An 18,217-nucleotide genomic window follows, 5' to 3' on the forward strand; every position below is an offset into this window, starting at 1 on the left:
TCTCTCTCTCTCTCTCTCTCTCTCTCTCTCTCTCTCTCTCTCTCTCTCTCTCTCTATATATATATATATATATATATATATATATATATATATATATATATATATATATATATATATATAGCTAAGCTAGAAGTATATATACATTAAATTAAAGCTTCAACTAAGACAAGGCCAACTTTTTTTGGATTAACGAAGTAAACCTCACTTTTCACTGTGTGAGTATGTGAGTAAAGCCTTCGCCTTGTGACCTAGCCGGCAAAGGACCACAAGGAGGTAAACCAGTCTAGGTTACCCATAGCTAACCGGCCAACTTTAATGATGAAATATTAATGATTTGACATAAACTATAAGCATAAAAGAATGATAATCAAGTCCCGCAGGGTTTAGCTCAAAAGTTCAAGAATTATCTTGAAAGTCGATAAAAAATTGATCAAAGCTTGTGAAAACTTCTTGTAGAAGAGTGAAAATTGAGAACTGAATAGATCACTCATATATCAAGAAAAAAAATAATCAAAGTTGTTGTTATTACCAAATTAGATGGGAACAATTTATCCATACAAATATATATAAAACAATACATCACAAGAAATTTGAATCTGAAACTGATGATATGCGTGTTGACTAGACTAGGCAGGCAGTACGTGGTTAGGAAACATGCATGCAAAAACCACATGCGCACTACGTACGTTGTTCTGACAGAAACCATTGTACCTACGTACTACATGCAGTGGCCGCCCACAGTATATTACGGAGTAATATATATACATGCATATATGTATATATATATATGCCTGCATGCACGCAAGAATGTCCTTCAATCAACCGGATAATTGCACTTAGATCCCTTAACTTTCTTCACATTTGCACCATAATCTTTTCCTTTTAAAAAAAATTAAAAATTACACGTTATACCCTAGTCAAATCTCTTTATTAAATTTCAAAGATAGTGCATTTTCTATAATTTCTCAATTTTTTCAGTCCAAAAAATCAATGTCCACCACCGGAGTTTGATCCTATAGCTACATATTTAGAATGGTAATAGAAATATCATCACACTACATAATAGTGCACTTCACATTTTATTCTCACGTGAAGACAATATTTTATATTTTTGAAAAAAATGATGAGATGTTGTTAGAGTTTATTGTCCCCACTATATCATTATATTTTGAGTGGTGTTTCGGATACTATTCTATATTATTTTAAATAAATGTTAGCATTATGATATTTATTATAATTAATTTATTACATTTAAAATTAATAATTAATATTTTTTATTAATATACATGTTGAATTCTATTTATGTTGAATTCGGAACTGATAGAAAAAAATTCATTTATATATTTACTACATATGTTACTTAACTCGCTTTTATATTATACTACTAGTTTTACACGCGCATTGTACGAATGGGTTAATGCTCAATGTTAATATTTAAATAAATATTTGAAAGTATATTATTAATGCAATAAAAGTTTATACATAGGTAATTGAATGTCGAATTTATTAGTATAGTAGATATACTACACTCAATTTATAGCAAAAATATAAATCTAAATAATCTGAACCATCCATTTGATTAAATAATTTGACCGCCATTTTTCTACCCATTTTAGGCCTAACTTTCTTTGACTCTTATTAGTATAGTAGATATACTACACTCAATTTTCTATTTTTCAAAATCCAAAATATCAATAATAACTATAGATATTTAAAAACATTTGTGATGCCATATGTGACACCAATATGATATCATGTATACATTTTAATTTTACCATGTTAAATAAAAATATTTTTACAGTTACCCATTGATAAGAATTTATTTAAAGATAATAATGAGTCCCTCACATCTATCCTTTACGAGTTTACGGTGGCTCGGTATCCCATTTAGTGTGATGACTAGTGCTTGAGGCCTACAAGGAGCAATTCCCATATAAGAGGAGACAAATTTTAATTGACTGTGGGCTATAGTACATGCAACATCTCGTAACATTAAATTTATCATTCTAGTTACACTTCAGTTTCATTTGACAATATTATTATATTTTTTTAGTTTTAGTTTCATTATAGCAATACCAAAGTATTATTTTAATTCTACTATAGTTTCATTTGACAATATACATTATTGTATGAACTCTATTTTTTTTTGTTTCATTTTCCACACACACTAGTTTAATTATAATAATGCTAAAGTATTATTTTAATTACACTTCAGGTTCGTTGACAATATATGTTATTGTATAGTTCTGGATTTTAGCTTCATTTTCCACACACTAGTTTCATTATAGCAACACCAACTTCATTTGACAATATATGTTATTGAATGAGCTTTGATTTTTAGTATACACTAGTTTCATTATAACAACACTAAAGTATCATTTTAATTCTACTACAGTTTCATTCGACGATCATGGTCCACACAACGTTGTATGTACCATGATCCATTGTATAACAATTGACAAGAGGGTGAAACTTACACACTACAGTACAACTACCAAGGCTCGATCTTGTACCCTTACCCACAATTTGCTCCCAAGGACTAACTGAGTTATCCATGCGGGCTTCTTATGCTATCCGGCCTATCTATTGACTATTATCATTAGAATTATTATAAAAGAACTAAATACTAATTAAAATTATGAATAGATTCATTATATAAAAATTATATTAATTATACTTTAATTAAATTTCACAACATTTATTGTTTGTAAATCAATAAAATTTTGACACCTGTGTAATAATGGCCCATATGAATAGCTCTTCCAATAGCCAATAAAAATGGTCATAGAAATTTCTTTATTATAAAACACTATATATACGCAAACATAGGGGAAAAAAGTGTTTTTGATATCTCAAATATTTGTGTTCGGTTATTTTAGTCTTCATTGTGAAAAGTTGTAAAATACACTTCAAACGTTGTAACATTGTCGTATAGTTTTGTTCTTTGGGAAAATAAAAACATAAGTGTTAGTGTGTTAAATCCGGTAAACATAGTCATTTTATCTAAATATTGAACACCCAAAGTACTAAATTATTCACAAGCACTACTAGGGCTGTTAACGAACCGAACATAAACGAACGGAGGCTGTTCGTGTTCGTTTAATTTGTTAAGGATTTTGGGATATTCGTGTTCGTGTTCGTTTGTTAAGGTTTTTGAAAAGCCTGTTCGTGTTCGTTTGTTAAGCGTTCGTTAGTGTTCGTTAACGTTCGCGTACACGTTCATGAACGTGTTCGTTAACATTAACAAACACGTTCACGAACATGTTCATTTACGTTCATGAACACATTCGTGAACATTTAATAACCAAACACCTGCACATGTTCATGAACACAATTTGTTCGTGAATAATAAATAATCTACGTTCATGAACAATTTATATGTTTGTAAACATGTTTGCAAACATTATTTAACGAACATTAAATGAGCTTGTTCGCGAACATTACTAAACGAACACAAACGAGGTTGTTCACGAACACTACTAAATGAACACAAACGAGATTGTTCGCGAACACTTAGCAAACGAGCTTACCACTGTTCAGACTCTGTTCGTTTATTAACCGAGCTCTAAATTTTGTTTGTTAATGTTCGTTTACCTTAACAAACGAACATAAATGAACGCTTACGGAGCTCGAACACGAGTAGTTTGTCGAAAGCTCTGTTCGCTAACACCCTAAGCACTACAACTGGGATATTCACGTTTTTCGATCACTCAAAAGTGGTAAAAATACATTGAAATTGGTTGGAAACACCGAGCAGACTAAAAATTTTGGTGAGAGTAATCATCCGAATGGTTTTACGGTTTTCCAACCACCGGTCATCAAAAAGTTGTATATTCAAACATTAACACCATCTTACGTACGTCTTAGTTTTCAAAGAATAAATTACAAAGTTCATGCTATATGTTACAATTTTTTTTAAAAAAAAAAAAAAAAAACCAAAGCAACTTATAATAGGAAAAAATTATCATACCAAAAATAATACTTTATGTACCCAATTTTAGTACAATAAGGGGAATGGGTGGTGAATAGACTTACAGAGAATTAACCAAATTAAAGCTGTCCTCACTATCCCTACTGTAGATCCGCCCCTGGTTAGGATGTTGCTAGAGTTTATTGTCGCTACGATTGTTTTGATTGGTGCAGTGCTTGGATAATATTTTATGGAGTATATTATTTTAAATAAATGTTAACATATGATATTTATTATAATTAATTAGTTTTTCACGTGCATTGTGCAAATGAGATAATGCCCAATGTTTATTTTTAAATAAGTACTTCAAAGTATATCAATGCAAGATTATATAGGAGATGTTCAAGCATAAGTAATTGAATGTTAAATTTGTTTATTTAAATCGGTGATTCAAAGTATATGAATGCAAGATAATATAAGAAAGATTGGTTATAATTGTCATTAAAATAAATGTTTGCATGCAACTTTGTAATAACACTAGTCTAAATATTAGTCTAAAAAAGATAGTCTAAATAAAATCTTACTTTTGGTTTGAATTTCTCTAAGTCTTTTTAATTCTCTTTTAGATAGCATTGTCATTGTCTTCATCTTCCGTACTTGTGCTCTTCTTTTTTATTGGTAATGTGTCATGTGCAATTGTGTAACTGGTGGTAGCATAGAGAGTATCCGCCATGCAATGAGATTATGGTGTAGATATAACTTCCTACAATAGTTGCGAAGAACCCTTTACAAGGGGATTAGTTTAAAAAAAAAAAAAAAAAACCATTCAGCATCCTTCGCTCCTATTTCCGTGTGTTTATTGTGAACAAATGTAGGGTTTTAGTGTTACTCGAATACCATATATAACATATAAGGGATCCTAGGTGATATAGGCATAAAAGTATAAGGGGTCCAATTGAAGTTGTGTCCTTTATCTCCTAGACCAATGATGCCATGCAATGAAAGCTATATCAATTCGTACATATTGGTTATGGCTTTGTTTCTCCATTTTGTTTTAGATGTTCAATGTATCTCAATTTCGTTTGCTGTACAAGGTCCAATCACAATCCTACACCAGTCGTTCATCCATGTTACTGTCACGTCTATTGTGTTGGGTGTTGATTTTGAGGAACGAGCCCAGCATTTTATAATAAAAATGTGGTAACCTAATTGTTAAATATTTATAATAAAAATAGTTTGACTTATAATTGGTATCAGAGCAAGTCGGTGGGTAAGTACTTGATCCTACCTTATATTGCATGAAAAAAATTGTTTGGTGAACGTTGATGGATTTGTTGGACTTTTAAAATTATTTGTGAACAAATTAACGATAGATTATGTGTAATTATAGGCAGAAAATGTAAATATGTCAGTGTGATAAATGACTAGACTTTTGCTCATTGACTCAATCCTTGGTCTCTTCTAATAAATTAAATTTCACCTCAGTGACAATAATGTGAATATGTCTGTCAGGGCCGATTTTTTTTTATTTGCGTGGCCCTGTGCTGGTAAATAAGTGAGGCCCTAATAAACTGCGAATTGAAGAAAAGTGATTCGTGTGAATATTACGAAGTAGAATTTTTTTTTAAATAATACGTAATAGAATTTAGATCAGTCATGAAAACCTAATTTTGAGCCAATATAATCACAAATACATATACTAATTATTGGACCAGGGCTGGACTAGGGCCCCCAAAATTTTGGGGCCCTGTGTTGTTGCCCATCTTGCACGCCCTAAAATCCGGCCCTGATGTCTGAAAATATTTAAACCATGTTCATCATGTAATAAGTTGTGATAATGATACAACAATGAGACAATAGGTTTCGTACGTAGTTTTACTTGTCTGGAAATGTTCAATGAACTCTCACCATCTGCTATAGCATATGCACGCATTATTCCAGAGTTTCATGATAGGTATTTAAGCACACAAAATTAAAATTAAAATAAAAAATCATCTTAAAAAATTAGTTTGATAAGTATGAATCTATTAAATTTAGGGTTACACTTGTGTGAGACCTTCTCACGGGTCTCAATCTGTGACTTTCTTTGAGGGAAGGTCACAAGATTGAACCTCGGTTGTAGGGTATTGACTCTTTGGACTGCAACGGATAGATAAAGTATAAAACAAATACTACCTTATAATAGAGTTAATAGTAAAAAAAAAATATTAGTTTATTTCATGAAAGATTTGTATTTTGTTGTTCAAACTAGTTATCTTGTTTTAGTTAAATGAGTATCTTAATTCGGCTTAATTATATATATCAATATTTAGTTTTGGCATATTGATGGAAGAAAGAAAAAGAAACTCAAACCAACAATTATATATATCTAATTATAAGAGTTAATTTCATTTTTGGTCATAGACTTATATGTGGCAGTCGACTTTAATTCCTTTTTTTATCAGCACATCAACTTTTAGTCCTAGTATTATTGTGGTATGACAATTGTTTGTCCTTTATCAACAAAACAGATTAAATATCGTTAAATACAAGGGTATTTCAGTCTTCAATTATGGATTTTTTCAAAAAAAAAAAACATAAAAAATATAGTGGTTCAACCTACTTTGTATATATATATATAAAGATTGAAATGTTTTTGTATTTAACGACATTTCAACTATTTTGTTGATGGAGAACTAAAAATGATCATGACACAATAATACTACGACCAAATAAATATATTCTAATAGAAAAGAATTAAAAGTGAACTGTCATATATAAATCTAGGAACAAAAATGAAATTAACTCTATTTATAATGTCTAATTCTAAAAATAATTCAATTATCCTTACTTTGAACCTGTTTTTATATATCTACAATACTTTTTTTTTAAAATAAGAGTTTAATTTAAAATTTTCAATTGTATCAAATAGACATTTCAATACAATTTTTTTTAAATTGTTATTTTTTTATTTTTTAAATAATTTGTGCGTGATGAAATGAATAAAACTGGGTTAGGTTTGATTTTTTTTTTTGGGTATTAGAAATTATAATTATTATAAAATACAAATATATGATACTAATTTGTCAAATTTTAAAAATCTAAATATAATAATTATTCATAATTTGATATAATTGTACATCACAAGATACAAAAGTTTGATATTAAATTGTTAAAATTTAAATGTTTGGATAAAATTATACTTGGTAAATAATGATTATTTTTTGAACTTTAATTTGAAGTAATGATTGTTTGTTGCTGGGGAGTCAATGTATGTATTGATATATACAACTGGAGTATGTACTTTGACAAGCTAGGCAAAGGTCAGTTTTGTGGACGTTATTACGTTAATAATAATGTATGAGCAATGTTCAACTTACGGAAAACAAGCCATGTATTAATTGTCAATGTGAACAAAAGTACATTTTGTCTCCATTATTGGATCCCATGCAGTTTAGATTTGACTTACTTTATGCATGTTCTCCAATTATAAATGAGGTTTGGTGATTTTCATATACATTCTGCCATAGTGGTTTGGCCACCGTTGTTAGTTTTGTCACTATATACTACTTACAAAAGAAACACGCACAATATGTTGCCCAAGGTGAAGCCCCGATATCCCGGTCTCATAAGATGGTGAAGAGGTAAATCATAATGGAGGATCAGTGCTTGGTGTTCACTCCACATTGGGTGTATGTAACTCGACATTGCGCCAGGGCAGTCAGAGCTCGACCAATTTCTACAATGTGCTGATAACGTTGTTCAAAGAAACCATTGTGTTCTGGTGTATGAGGTGGGGTAGTGTAATGAGATATGCCACTTTGCAACAAATGAAATCTTGAATACAAGACTTACCATACTAAAATTTTGGGGGTACTGAATTCTAATTTGAAATTATATTTTGGCATCATCAAAATCTAATTACACTTATTCCTAATAAAGTGATTAAACAGTTCAATTTTACACTATGACAATTTCATAATTTTTTGCACGAATAAATACACATTTTACAACAAAACTGTGTAAGTGTAAATTTCACATTTTCACAAAAAAAAAAAAAAAATCCTTTTTGCATATTATCTTCCCCTTATATATATAGACACACATGTTATAAGCCATGCAAAAGACATTGGATAATAGAATAAAGACTAGTCCGTATCTTAATTCTTCTAATTAAAGAGCTGTCATTTGTTTGAAAAATAAATTTAAAAAATTTTCACATTTTTATTTGATACCTTCTTAAATTAATAACGTACCAAATTCCTGTATATTTTGGGTAGTAATAGCACTAGCACTTTATTCAGATTCTTATTCCATTTGCCTTTACCATCCAAGTCAACTTATTTATTTCCTAGTTTATGTTGGGATGGCGTATAGTTGTGCAGTATACTAGCAACATGTTATTGTACAATCAAGCAACAAAAAATAGTTAGCTTATCATTAAGGCCCGATTTAGTAATATAGTTAGCTTATCAGTCAATTTTGATTTATTTGGCAACTATTAACTGTTTGACTTGGTTAAACAATCAATATGAATATTTGATTAATTAGCTTTTTGTAATAACTTATTGTTTCAAAATACTAAAATTCAAAAAGCTCGATCAGTTTTTTGAGAAAATCATTTTGCATGCAATAAGCTATCAACTAATAGCTAATTAATTTACCAAACAATTTTCTACAATTAACTAATGTTATCAACTAGTAAAACTCACTAACCCAATCAGCTATATTTACCAAACACTCCTAAGTAAAACTTAAAAAGAAAAAAAAAAAAGACCTAAGTTACAATATTAAAATAACAGTTAATTAATGGTAGAAGTTGCAAGAAATAAAGATAACTAAAAAAAAAAAACGAAAAACAAACAAACAAAAATTACGTTGGAGCCTAAATACCCATGATTGTTATAATTAATCATGTCCCAAAGGTGGTTGACTGAAGCATTTGAGTCCATGAGTACATTTATGTTTGATGAAGTGTTAAAAAAATTAGATAAAAAATTTGAAGTGTGAAGTGTGAAAAGAAAAAAATTAGATAAGAAATTCTAAGTATAAATTACAAAGTTTTCTTAAATAAAGCCAAATTCAAGACAAAAAAAATATGTGAGTAGGTACATGTATGTTTGACAAAGTGTGAAAAAAAAATTAAACCGAGATCGATATGAAACTTTAATGTGAAAATTATTTAAAAAATATATATTAAGTGAAGGCAAATTCAACTATATTATTGCTGGTCGGTGTTGAAACAAATAAATACAAAAGTACATGTAATACCAAAGATGTAGAGTGATCTTGTTTAGTCTTAGGGGAAATGTTTCCCATGTGTTCTTGTTGAAACAGGAATTATATGGAGTTGACATGCTCTCTATCCAGGAAAGAGAGAGAGAGAGAGATTAATTGTGTAAAATCTGTAGGGAGTAGCTTAGCTAGCTTGAGATTGGTTGAAAAGAATTGAAGTGTGGACATGTCCTTTCTGGTTGAGGAAATTTGGCATTTTATATTGATGGAAGGGTATTGGAAACTATTGTTGGTGTAGATTTGTAGCTAAAAGATAAAGACGTATACCTAATATATATATCATGAAGTCTTTAAATATCTTCTAAGACTATATGATGATTAAAATGGTACATAACATACATGTTTAAATGAAGTCTATAACTTTTATAAATATCATCGGAAAAAAAAAAAAAAAAAAAGAGATCAAACTTTTAAAGTATTACCTTCAGAGTGTATGTTTCTGTGGCTAGTATTCGAGCGTATGCACTGGATAGATCATATTTTTAGGTTTTTCAAACTTATGACTTTAAATACAAGAATCATGTTCCACTCACTTGATCATCTATTTTGAGGCGAGACATGCATTCAACCTCATTCTTTTTTTTTTTGGTGAGAATTCAACCTCATTCTTGAATCAGTATAATAATGAGAATATAAAAGTGCAGCATTCAACCTCATTCTTGAATCAGTATAATAATGAGAATATAAAAGTAAAGCTGAAGGGTTTGTTTAGAAAACCCTAATAAAATGAGAATTAGAAAACACATTTTTCACAACTGAAGAGTGGTTAATGCTAAAGTGTCCTTTCCCACTCTCCCAGTCCTTATAAAATCAGACAAGGCCACCTGAGATTTTCTTGAGACCCCCACAAGGTTTATTTATTTATTTTTTTAATATATGTTCTGAATTTCTGATCGATCTGCATATATATCCATCCAGTCTTCAATCTCCACATACATTTTCTCTTCCATCACTTTCTTTGAACGAAGCCTCGCTCTCAGTTTTAGAATCCCAAAGCTCAAAAAGCATACAAAAAATTATATATCAGATCAGAACAAGAAATAATAATGACAGCTTTTTGTTAGTACCAATTATATTAGAGGTTCACAACTCACAAATAATTAATCCCTCTATCTATCTGTTCTTCAATTCATCAATATAATTCTACCTAGCTAGCTAGTTTCCCCCTCCCTCCCTAGCTTCATTAAGATGTCTGACTGCTTTTTTGAGGGCCCAAACACTAGTTTTTCTGAGTTTTGTGAACTTCAATCCCTCCAAGACCTAATAAGTAACAGTCAAAGTCACCCCTCTCCCTCTCCCTCTGTGACCAACACAAGTAGCTCTTCTTCTTCTTTCAATAAGCATAGCCTTGTGGGTGAGGAGATGATGCAGCCCACTCCAATGGAGAAGAAAAGGAAATCCAGGAAAGCCTCTCAATCTAAGGTAACATATAGACACTCTACTTATGGAGACATTCATCTTCAATTCTTGCTTTAATTTGCTTAATTGCTCACTTCTTTTCCCAGGAAATTCAATTCATTCTACTATATATTGCACTACCAATAATATCAAATAATGTACTAATTACAATATGAATTTCTAGTCTCAACTAAAAGTTTAAGCAATACGACGTAGACATTATTTTATTTTTTTTATTGTAGTGTAACGCAAGTCATGTTTGCATGATATCAAATTGAAGGATGTGTTTATTTTTAACTAAAAATTTAAGCTGATAACAGTCGATTATCTTAATCCTTTATCTAAGTAGAATTGAGATTTTAAATTTGACTTTCGTATACGTTATATATATGGATAGTGTTGCTTTATTCACAAATAATATTTTATTTGAAATATTGAAACTAACATTATAGTGGTGAATGAATACTGTACTATTCACATTTGTTAATAAGCATAACTTAGTGACTATTATCATTTACTGCATCTTTCCCATTTTACATGTCTTGTTTACTATTCATTGATCAAACAAATTCTTTAATTTCTTCTTTGTTGATTTTCTTGATGAGTTATTTTAAATTTAATTTTTTTAATGTTTAATAGTACTTTTAATGTAGTTTCTAAATATATAAATTTGATATACTAGTAATAAACTTTATATTATAAAAAATTGAATTAAAAATAACTTCAGTCAACCTTCGTTAATCGAACCAAACATATAAAATGGGATGGAGAGAGTATCAGTTATTGAGGGCATGCACAATTAGTGGGTAGACTAGATACATAACTAAATTCATGGAAATTGTCTGATCTAAATTAAAGTTAAACCCCTCAATAACCATGAAAATTATATATTGTTGCTTCCCATGAAATGATCATACATCTAGTTATATATACTGAAGTGAAAATATGATTACTTTTTTTTTTTTTTTAATTTTGTAGAGTGTGAAAGAAAGTGATAAAGGAAAGAGGAAGAGGGAAAGGATGAATAATAATGGTGATGAGGATAAGGAATTAGAACCAATATTATTATCAGAGAAGATGAAGGAGGAGAAGAAGATTAAGGGTGTTGATGAGGAGGCCCCTGTGGGTGTGGGCTACATCCATGTGAGGGCAAGGAGGGGCCAGGCAACAGACAGTCACAGTCTTGCTGAAAGGGTACCATCCATTATATTAATTATATTTTTACTGCATAACATATCAACTACTATACATATTTTATTGTAATGTCCTATATATGTATGTATGTTTCCCTAAAATGATTCAAAATTCTTTATACATATCTGTTAATTAGGTGAGGAGGGAGAAAATCAGTGAAAGGATGAAGGTACTGCAAGGTCTTGTTCCAGGCTGTGATAAGGTGAAGCTACTGATGATATGATACAGTTCAACTAACAAATTATATATTATATTCTTCAATGTATTTCTTTCTTTATGTTTTATATGTGCCAATATGTGTAATCCCCACAGATAGTAATATTGTAAAAGTGCCCGCATGGGCAGTTCAACTGATAAATTTGTCACAAGAAACAAGGATCAAGTCTCACCAGCAGGAACAACCTCTCAAAATGAGGGGAGCTCCTTGTGGACAGTAAGCAAAAGTCTAGCCTTTTGTTGACTAGTTGAGTTACCATGGTTTACCCCTCCAAACTGTCAGGCCGGGGTGTAATATTGTAATCCCCACAAATAGTAATATTGCAAAAGTGCTTGCATGGGTAGAAACCAAGAATCGAGTCTCACTAATGACAGTGTGAGAGTAACCTCTCAAAATGAGGGGGCTCCTTGTGTGCAGTAAGCAAAAATTTAGTCTGCATATCACGAATTGTCGGGTCGGGATGGACGATTCCACCTTTTTGTCATATTACGGTAAAACTAAATTTGCTTTTAAAAAAAAAAAATATTCTGAAAAATTAATGTGGTCTGATATGATGCCATTCTACAGGTAACCGGAAAGGCCCTCATCTTGGATGAAATTATCAACTATGTCCAGTCCTTGCAAAATCAAGTTGAGGTAATCATTATTATTTATAGTCCATCCAGAATCCATGGAAACGATGTTGGGTACTTTGGTGCATCATATATTTAACATTAAATGAGCTTCCATGTTTTGTTTTGTTTTAAAAAGATAAATCCATGCAATGATTACAACAATTTATTACACACCAATCAATTACATGTTTAATAATGATTTTTTTCCAATAAAATAAATATTTAGGTTTCTTCAAGCTAAGGGTTCATTTTGTACCAAGTATAATCAAGCATGCATGTTGTGCTTATTTTACCAGTACTATAAAAAAAAATCGGACTGAGTGTTAACAATACCCCATATTATTAACTATAAATAATAAAAATAAAATACATCACCTTATTAGAACTTTGTATTCTAATTACACTAATGACTAGGAGTTAGGACTCTTTGTATCCTTATAAATACATGTGTATCTTGTAAATTGAATTGTTCAATAATAAAATTCTTCACAAAATTCATGTTCCCATTGGGTATGTATTAGTAGCTAGACCTCACGATCCATGGTTGCCAACCCTACTGCCGCCACCTCCACCATGGAAGCCGCGGTGGTGGTGGCAGTGAGCCGCCAATATCGCCGCCAATCAACCTATGACTCTACATCTTCCTTTCGCACCATCTCAGATATTTTCTCCCCATCTCCAACCTTGATAAATACCCTACAAACCTCATAAAGTTGTTCATATATAGATTGAGTCTCTAACCTCATGCCAAAATGCAGGCAAACATATATTCTTCGATTCACTAATTTATTTTGTCTGTTTTTTTTAACAGTTTCTGTCCATGAAGCTTGCTTCTGAGAATCCCATGTTCTATGATGGTGGATTGGACATTTTGCATGCTCCAGCTCCTGCGGTACGGTTGGACTTAACCTTAACCATGTACAATTACAATAGTATAATATCCAAACATCTTTCTACAATTAATTAGCTAATACTATCAACTAGTGCACTAACTCAATCAGATAACAGCTATTTACCAAACACCTCGTAGTTGAATTTTGCATGGATTTCTACTTCACTTTAATTTGTCAATTAATTATGTTATGTATGGTTTGCAGGGCATAAATATGGAGCAGGGGGAGCAGGAGCAATGGAACCCTACCATGAGGAGCAGCACAGAAATAGGTGCAGTGTTGTCTGAGACAAAAAGTGACTTGACATTAATGCCGACAACTATAGCCAATTGTGACTATCAATTCCAATTCATTGCTACTCCAACTTCACTTCACTATCAACACCCCCATTTCCTAAACCCTATCCCTATCAATCAGGTATCTTATATCTATACCATGCCTTTCACTCTCATCTCATATACTTTCTCGTCCATAAGTTATATGGTAACTGTAAAATTCGTCCCTAAATGATAATCAAAAGCGTAAATTTTTTAAATATAAAAATCATTCATTTAATATACAAAAAAAAAAAAAATCGTTTTAGTTTAGTTATTATTATTGTAATAATTAACTATCATATCATGATAATTCCGAGTGTAATGCACTTTCTTTTAGCATTTTACTAATATTAATATGATAAAAATACATGGTTTTCAGGGCAATGGACAGCTCTTATGGGATATGGGAGAGCAAAGACCAAAAATTCATTAATCAAAAGTAGTGTATATCAAGAATGTTTGTATGTTAGAGACAGTAATGACTATGACTGTAATCACTGTATGGTAGAATATGTCCTTTGAAATCTACGTAGAAATAAGAGAAAATTAAATAATCTAGCACTTTACTCTTCTTCTTCTTCTTCTTTTTTTCCCCTTTTATCTAGGACTCCTAGAAGTAATTATTATATATAGGGTTGTACGAACAGCAGTTAATTTCCGTTATTACAGTTGTGTTTTTACCGTTACGGTATTTCTAGTCGCTGCATGCAGTACGTTGAGGTGGACTATTCTTTTACTTTTAAAGGTATATCTGTTGGAATCTTTTTCTGCGGATGTTTTGTTTGGGAATACATTATATGGTGAAGGTGAATTTCCGACCGATTAATTGGATTTACAAAACGCGTTAATCATTAACTAAATTGAAATTCTTATTTTCGAATGCATTGTAACTATTTCACGAATGCACTACAATTACTCCAGGCATGCTTGCAGGACGAACATAGAACTTTGACGGAATTGGAACATGGATAACTTATTGTGAATTTGTGGTGCATTTGTGGAGTACTTGTGTTGCATTCATTCAGTTCGCATGTTATCAACACTTAAGGAAGGGTCTCATGTGATATGAACATGCAATAAGTTAATATCAATAAAATACTCAAGTAATTTTTTTTTTTTCATTTTGAACTTATTGACATCAATATGCTAAGTCAAAAAATTGTTTACAAAATGCTCATATTATTTGTTTGACTAGTCAAACAAATAAAGTTAGTCAAGGTAGACTTTGACTTATAAGTCATTTTTCAAACACCCAAAATAATTTTTTTTTTTTAAGAAAAAACTTAATTATTAGGGATAGCATAGTGTATAGAATCCAATTGGATGTTGTTTATGTAGGAGACATTCCATGTGTTGTTTCATCTTTAACCAATCTAATATCCAACTATGTTTGACCCACAAGTAGCTAGAAATGGGTTCAAAAATTATGATAGCATCCCTCGATCTCTATCATTCTAAATGTATTGTTTCTAATACCTTTAAGAAATTGTTTATGGTCAATGTGATAGTGGAGAGTTCAGTGCAATTGGACCAGTATTAGGTAGGGTAGGAACAATTGTGGGTAATGGCAGTTTATTGATTGGGGGAGGCACATATATAGCATTTGTTGTGTAGCTTATTGATCAAGAACAAGAAAACGTTCTTTATGGATGAAGGTGTGCAAAGTATGCAAGAACGGGGAACATGTATCGTGGGTTGAGGCGTGTAGGAAAAGTTATACATACTAGATTACTATCTATAAATACAAGCAAAGGCAATGAGTAAAAATTAACATGGTTGGTGTGGTGGTTTATCACCTTGTCCCTTAAGATTTTTAAGCATGAGGTTGGGGATTCGACGACGATATCTGATCCCAGACATTTTTAAACAAAAAATCCACCCAGTGTTGGGTCTGTCATTTATAATTTTTTTTAAAAAAAAAAAACCATCAATAGTAAATATATAAAAAAAGTTACATTTACAATATTCTTATTAGCATTTTAAATTTTTAATTAAACGTTAATGCATTAAGATAGTATGTATTAGAAGCGGCGGTTAGGGTTTAGATCATGTGTTACTATCATCAAATATTTTCATGTGTATGGTCTATCAAAATATATTTTTGTCAACATATAAAGTACATACATGTTGAGAATAAATTAACATAATAATAAAATAATGTGTACATCTTTATTAACAATTTTAATTTTTATTTGAGGTAGAATATAACTATATTTTGAAAAATACAGAATAGCACATTTAGAATAAAAAACTTTAGGATGAGAATTGAATAAAACAAAAGATTAATATGTTTTATGTTGATAAACTATATGTTAATTAACAGGGGTTGATCCAGAGGGGGCAATGGGGACAGTCGCCCTCCTCCCCCACCCACACCCTCACTGTATATGTGCGTATGTATTTTTGCATATATATAGTATATATATGCTTTAATAGAAATATATACGGAGTTTCTTTCACATCGGCCAAAATTTAGTCAAGACACCTCATAGGATGACAAAAATCATGCTGAATTATACAAATATATTCAGATTATGATATTTAATACTCCCTTTAATTCGTAGTTTGTAGCTCCACACAAACAATGGGGCAATTTAACCTTACTACATTTTAAAACTCAAGAAAATAAGATCTCATAGGAAGAGATGAGGATAATGAATATTATTACAATTCAAGCAGCAGCTGCTACTGCTGCATTTAAGAAACAACAAAATTACTGTAACTTAGGAAATTTCTGTATAGTACAAGCTCACCATCACACTCCTATTTTATTGATGAAGGCTACAAAAAAATAAATATCAGACCACCGAATGAAGTTGATCAATGCCTCAACTCAAACAAGATTTATGGAAAACGAAACATAAGGATGAGCATCTGTATCGCCTCCAAAAACACCCACTGCTCCTTCGTCCTCAGTTTTCCAGTAGGTACTGCAGTTAAATAACAAAGATCAAGGTTACGTGTGTTATGGTCAAAGTATTATACTCGAAACAGAAATACAAATTCTTTCATTTGAAAGAGCCACAGTTTATCATGCTAGAATTTCTCTGGGGGGATGGACTCGCACAGTCAAATGTATGCTGCATAAGAGGTGGTATAGCTAGAAGGTTATACTCCTTCCGTCACATTTTATATGTCTAGTTTAGTTAACGAGGCTTGACTGAAGTTATTTTTAATTCAAATTTTCATAATATTAAAGTTTAGTATTAGTATATAAAATTTATATATTTAGAAACTACATTAAAAGTACTTTTAAACATTACAAAATTAAAGTTAATTTGACCATATGGTAAACAGGACAGGTAAAATGGGACAGAGAGAATACTTAACAAAAGGTCTTTCTTTGCCATATTAAATGGGTGTGAAATGCAGTGTGCCACCCCAGATTAGCTGTGGTTGGTGACAAGCACCTAACCAGGTAAACTCACTAATATCCATCCATACATTAGAAGTAATGCTTTAAAAATCTTGTGGAAAGTAAAAGAAAGTAGGAAAAGCATTATTTACCTGTTTGAGCTGTCACAAAGTGATTCAAGAATAGAACGCACTTTTTTCTCACTCTTAACTGATGGTGCCAAGACAACAGACTGAAATGAAATTTTGAATATGCATGTAAGGCAAACCTCATACAATAGTGCGTGTAATAGTATAGCAGCATTAACGGGAAAATAGGATAGTTGAGATTATCACCAAAAACGATGGCGGCAAGCCATATCTCAAAATGCTCTCAGCAAATACACGTACAGCAGTAAAGTGCATCCAGGAGCTGAAAACCTACAGGAACCACAGCCAATTTTGATAAAAATGCTGAACCAGAGGTTAGATTTCTGAGTTACAAAGCCCACAAGTACCGCCAATATAACAAGGAACCTATAACTAACAAAATATTATTCAAGAACCTGTCCATCAACAGCCACAATTGGGAAAAAGTAAGTCAACCTGCACACTATGGCCACTCCCTCTACCCTTCCCTCTCAAATCAACTTTCAAGTCAATCTCAATTCAACATCCACACCAGAATATGCAATTGAAAGCGAAACCTTGTTCGATGATTTAATTGTTAATGTTATTAAATAGAGGATTCAAGCTCTGGCAGGTGGCTGGAGAGGCAGAAGCAATATGTGCATAACAATAATAAAAGAAGAAAATTTTGTATTGATATTTGATGTTGCTTAAGGATTACAAAACACTCCTACTTATAAGTAGTTTCCCTAGCACTAATATGAGACAACGCATCTCTCTTAAAAGTTAAAATTGTGGTTGACCAACAAAATAGGAGCTGATCAAATCTTGCCTTCATTTAAGCTACTTTGAATTTTACAGCCATGAAGTAGTAGTGAGTTATTAAGAATATCATAAGAAACTTCCCAAGCCCGATTACAAGTCCCCCCCCCCCCCCC

At 31.3% G+C, this 18,217-nt stretch overlaps 2 protein-coding genes across 2 annotated transcripts in view; one reads left to right on the top strand and one right to left on the bottom strand.

Moving 5' to 3' along the window:
- The first annotated feature begins 10,071 nt into the window (after positions 1 to 10,071).
- Positions 10,072 to 14,508, top strand: LOC115998109 (transcription factor bHLH137-like). Its single transcript, XM_031237587.1, has 7 exons — positions 10,072 to 10,606; positions 11,561 to 11,776; positions 11,913 to 11,978; positions 12,561 to 12,629; positions 13,419 to 13,499; positions 13,705 to 13,917; positions 14,197 to 14,508. The coding sequence occupies exons 1-7, from the start codon at positions 10,373 to 10,375 to the stop codon at positions 14,248 to 14,250; spliced, it is 933 nt and encodes a 310-aa protein (XP_031093447.1). The 5' UTR covers positions 10,072 to 10,372; the 3' UTR covers positions 14,251 to 14,508.
- A 1,815-nt stretch (positions 14,509 to 16,323) lies between these two features.
- Positions 16,324 to 18,217, bottom strand: part of LOC116002191 (V-type proton ATPase subunit C-like) — a 5,864-nt gene continuing 3,970 nt past the window's right edge. The window contains exons 9-11 of the mRNA XM_031242265.1: positions 17,508 to 17,591; positions 17,325 to 17,404; positions 16,324 to 16,747 (exon numbers count right to left, since the gene is read on the bottom strand). Coding sequence (XP_031098125.1) covers positions 16,651 to 16,747; positions 17,325 to 17,404; positions 17,508 to 17,591 — 261 coding nt within the window. The 3' untranslated portion in view covers positions 16,324 to 16,650. The remainder of the gene's footprint in view (positions 16,748 to 17,324; positions 17,405 to 17,507; positions 17,592 to 18,217) is intronic.

The sequence above is a fragment of the Ipomoea triloba genome, chromosome 1 (assembly GCF_003576645.1).
Source record: "Ipomoea triloba cultivar NCNSP0323 chromosome 1, ASM357664v1".
Classification (NCBI taxonomy): Eukaryota; Viridiplantae; Streptophyta; class Magnoliopsida; order Solanales; family Convolvulaceae; genus Ipomoea; species Ipomoea triloba.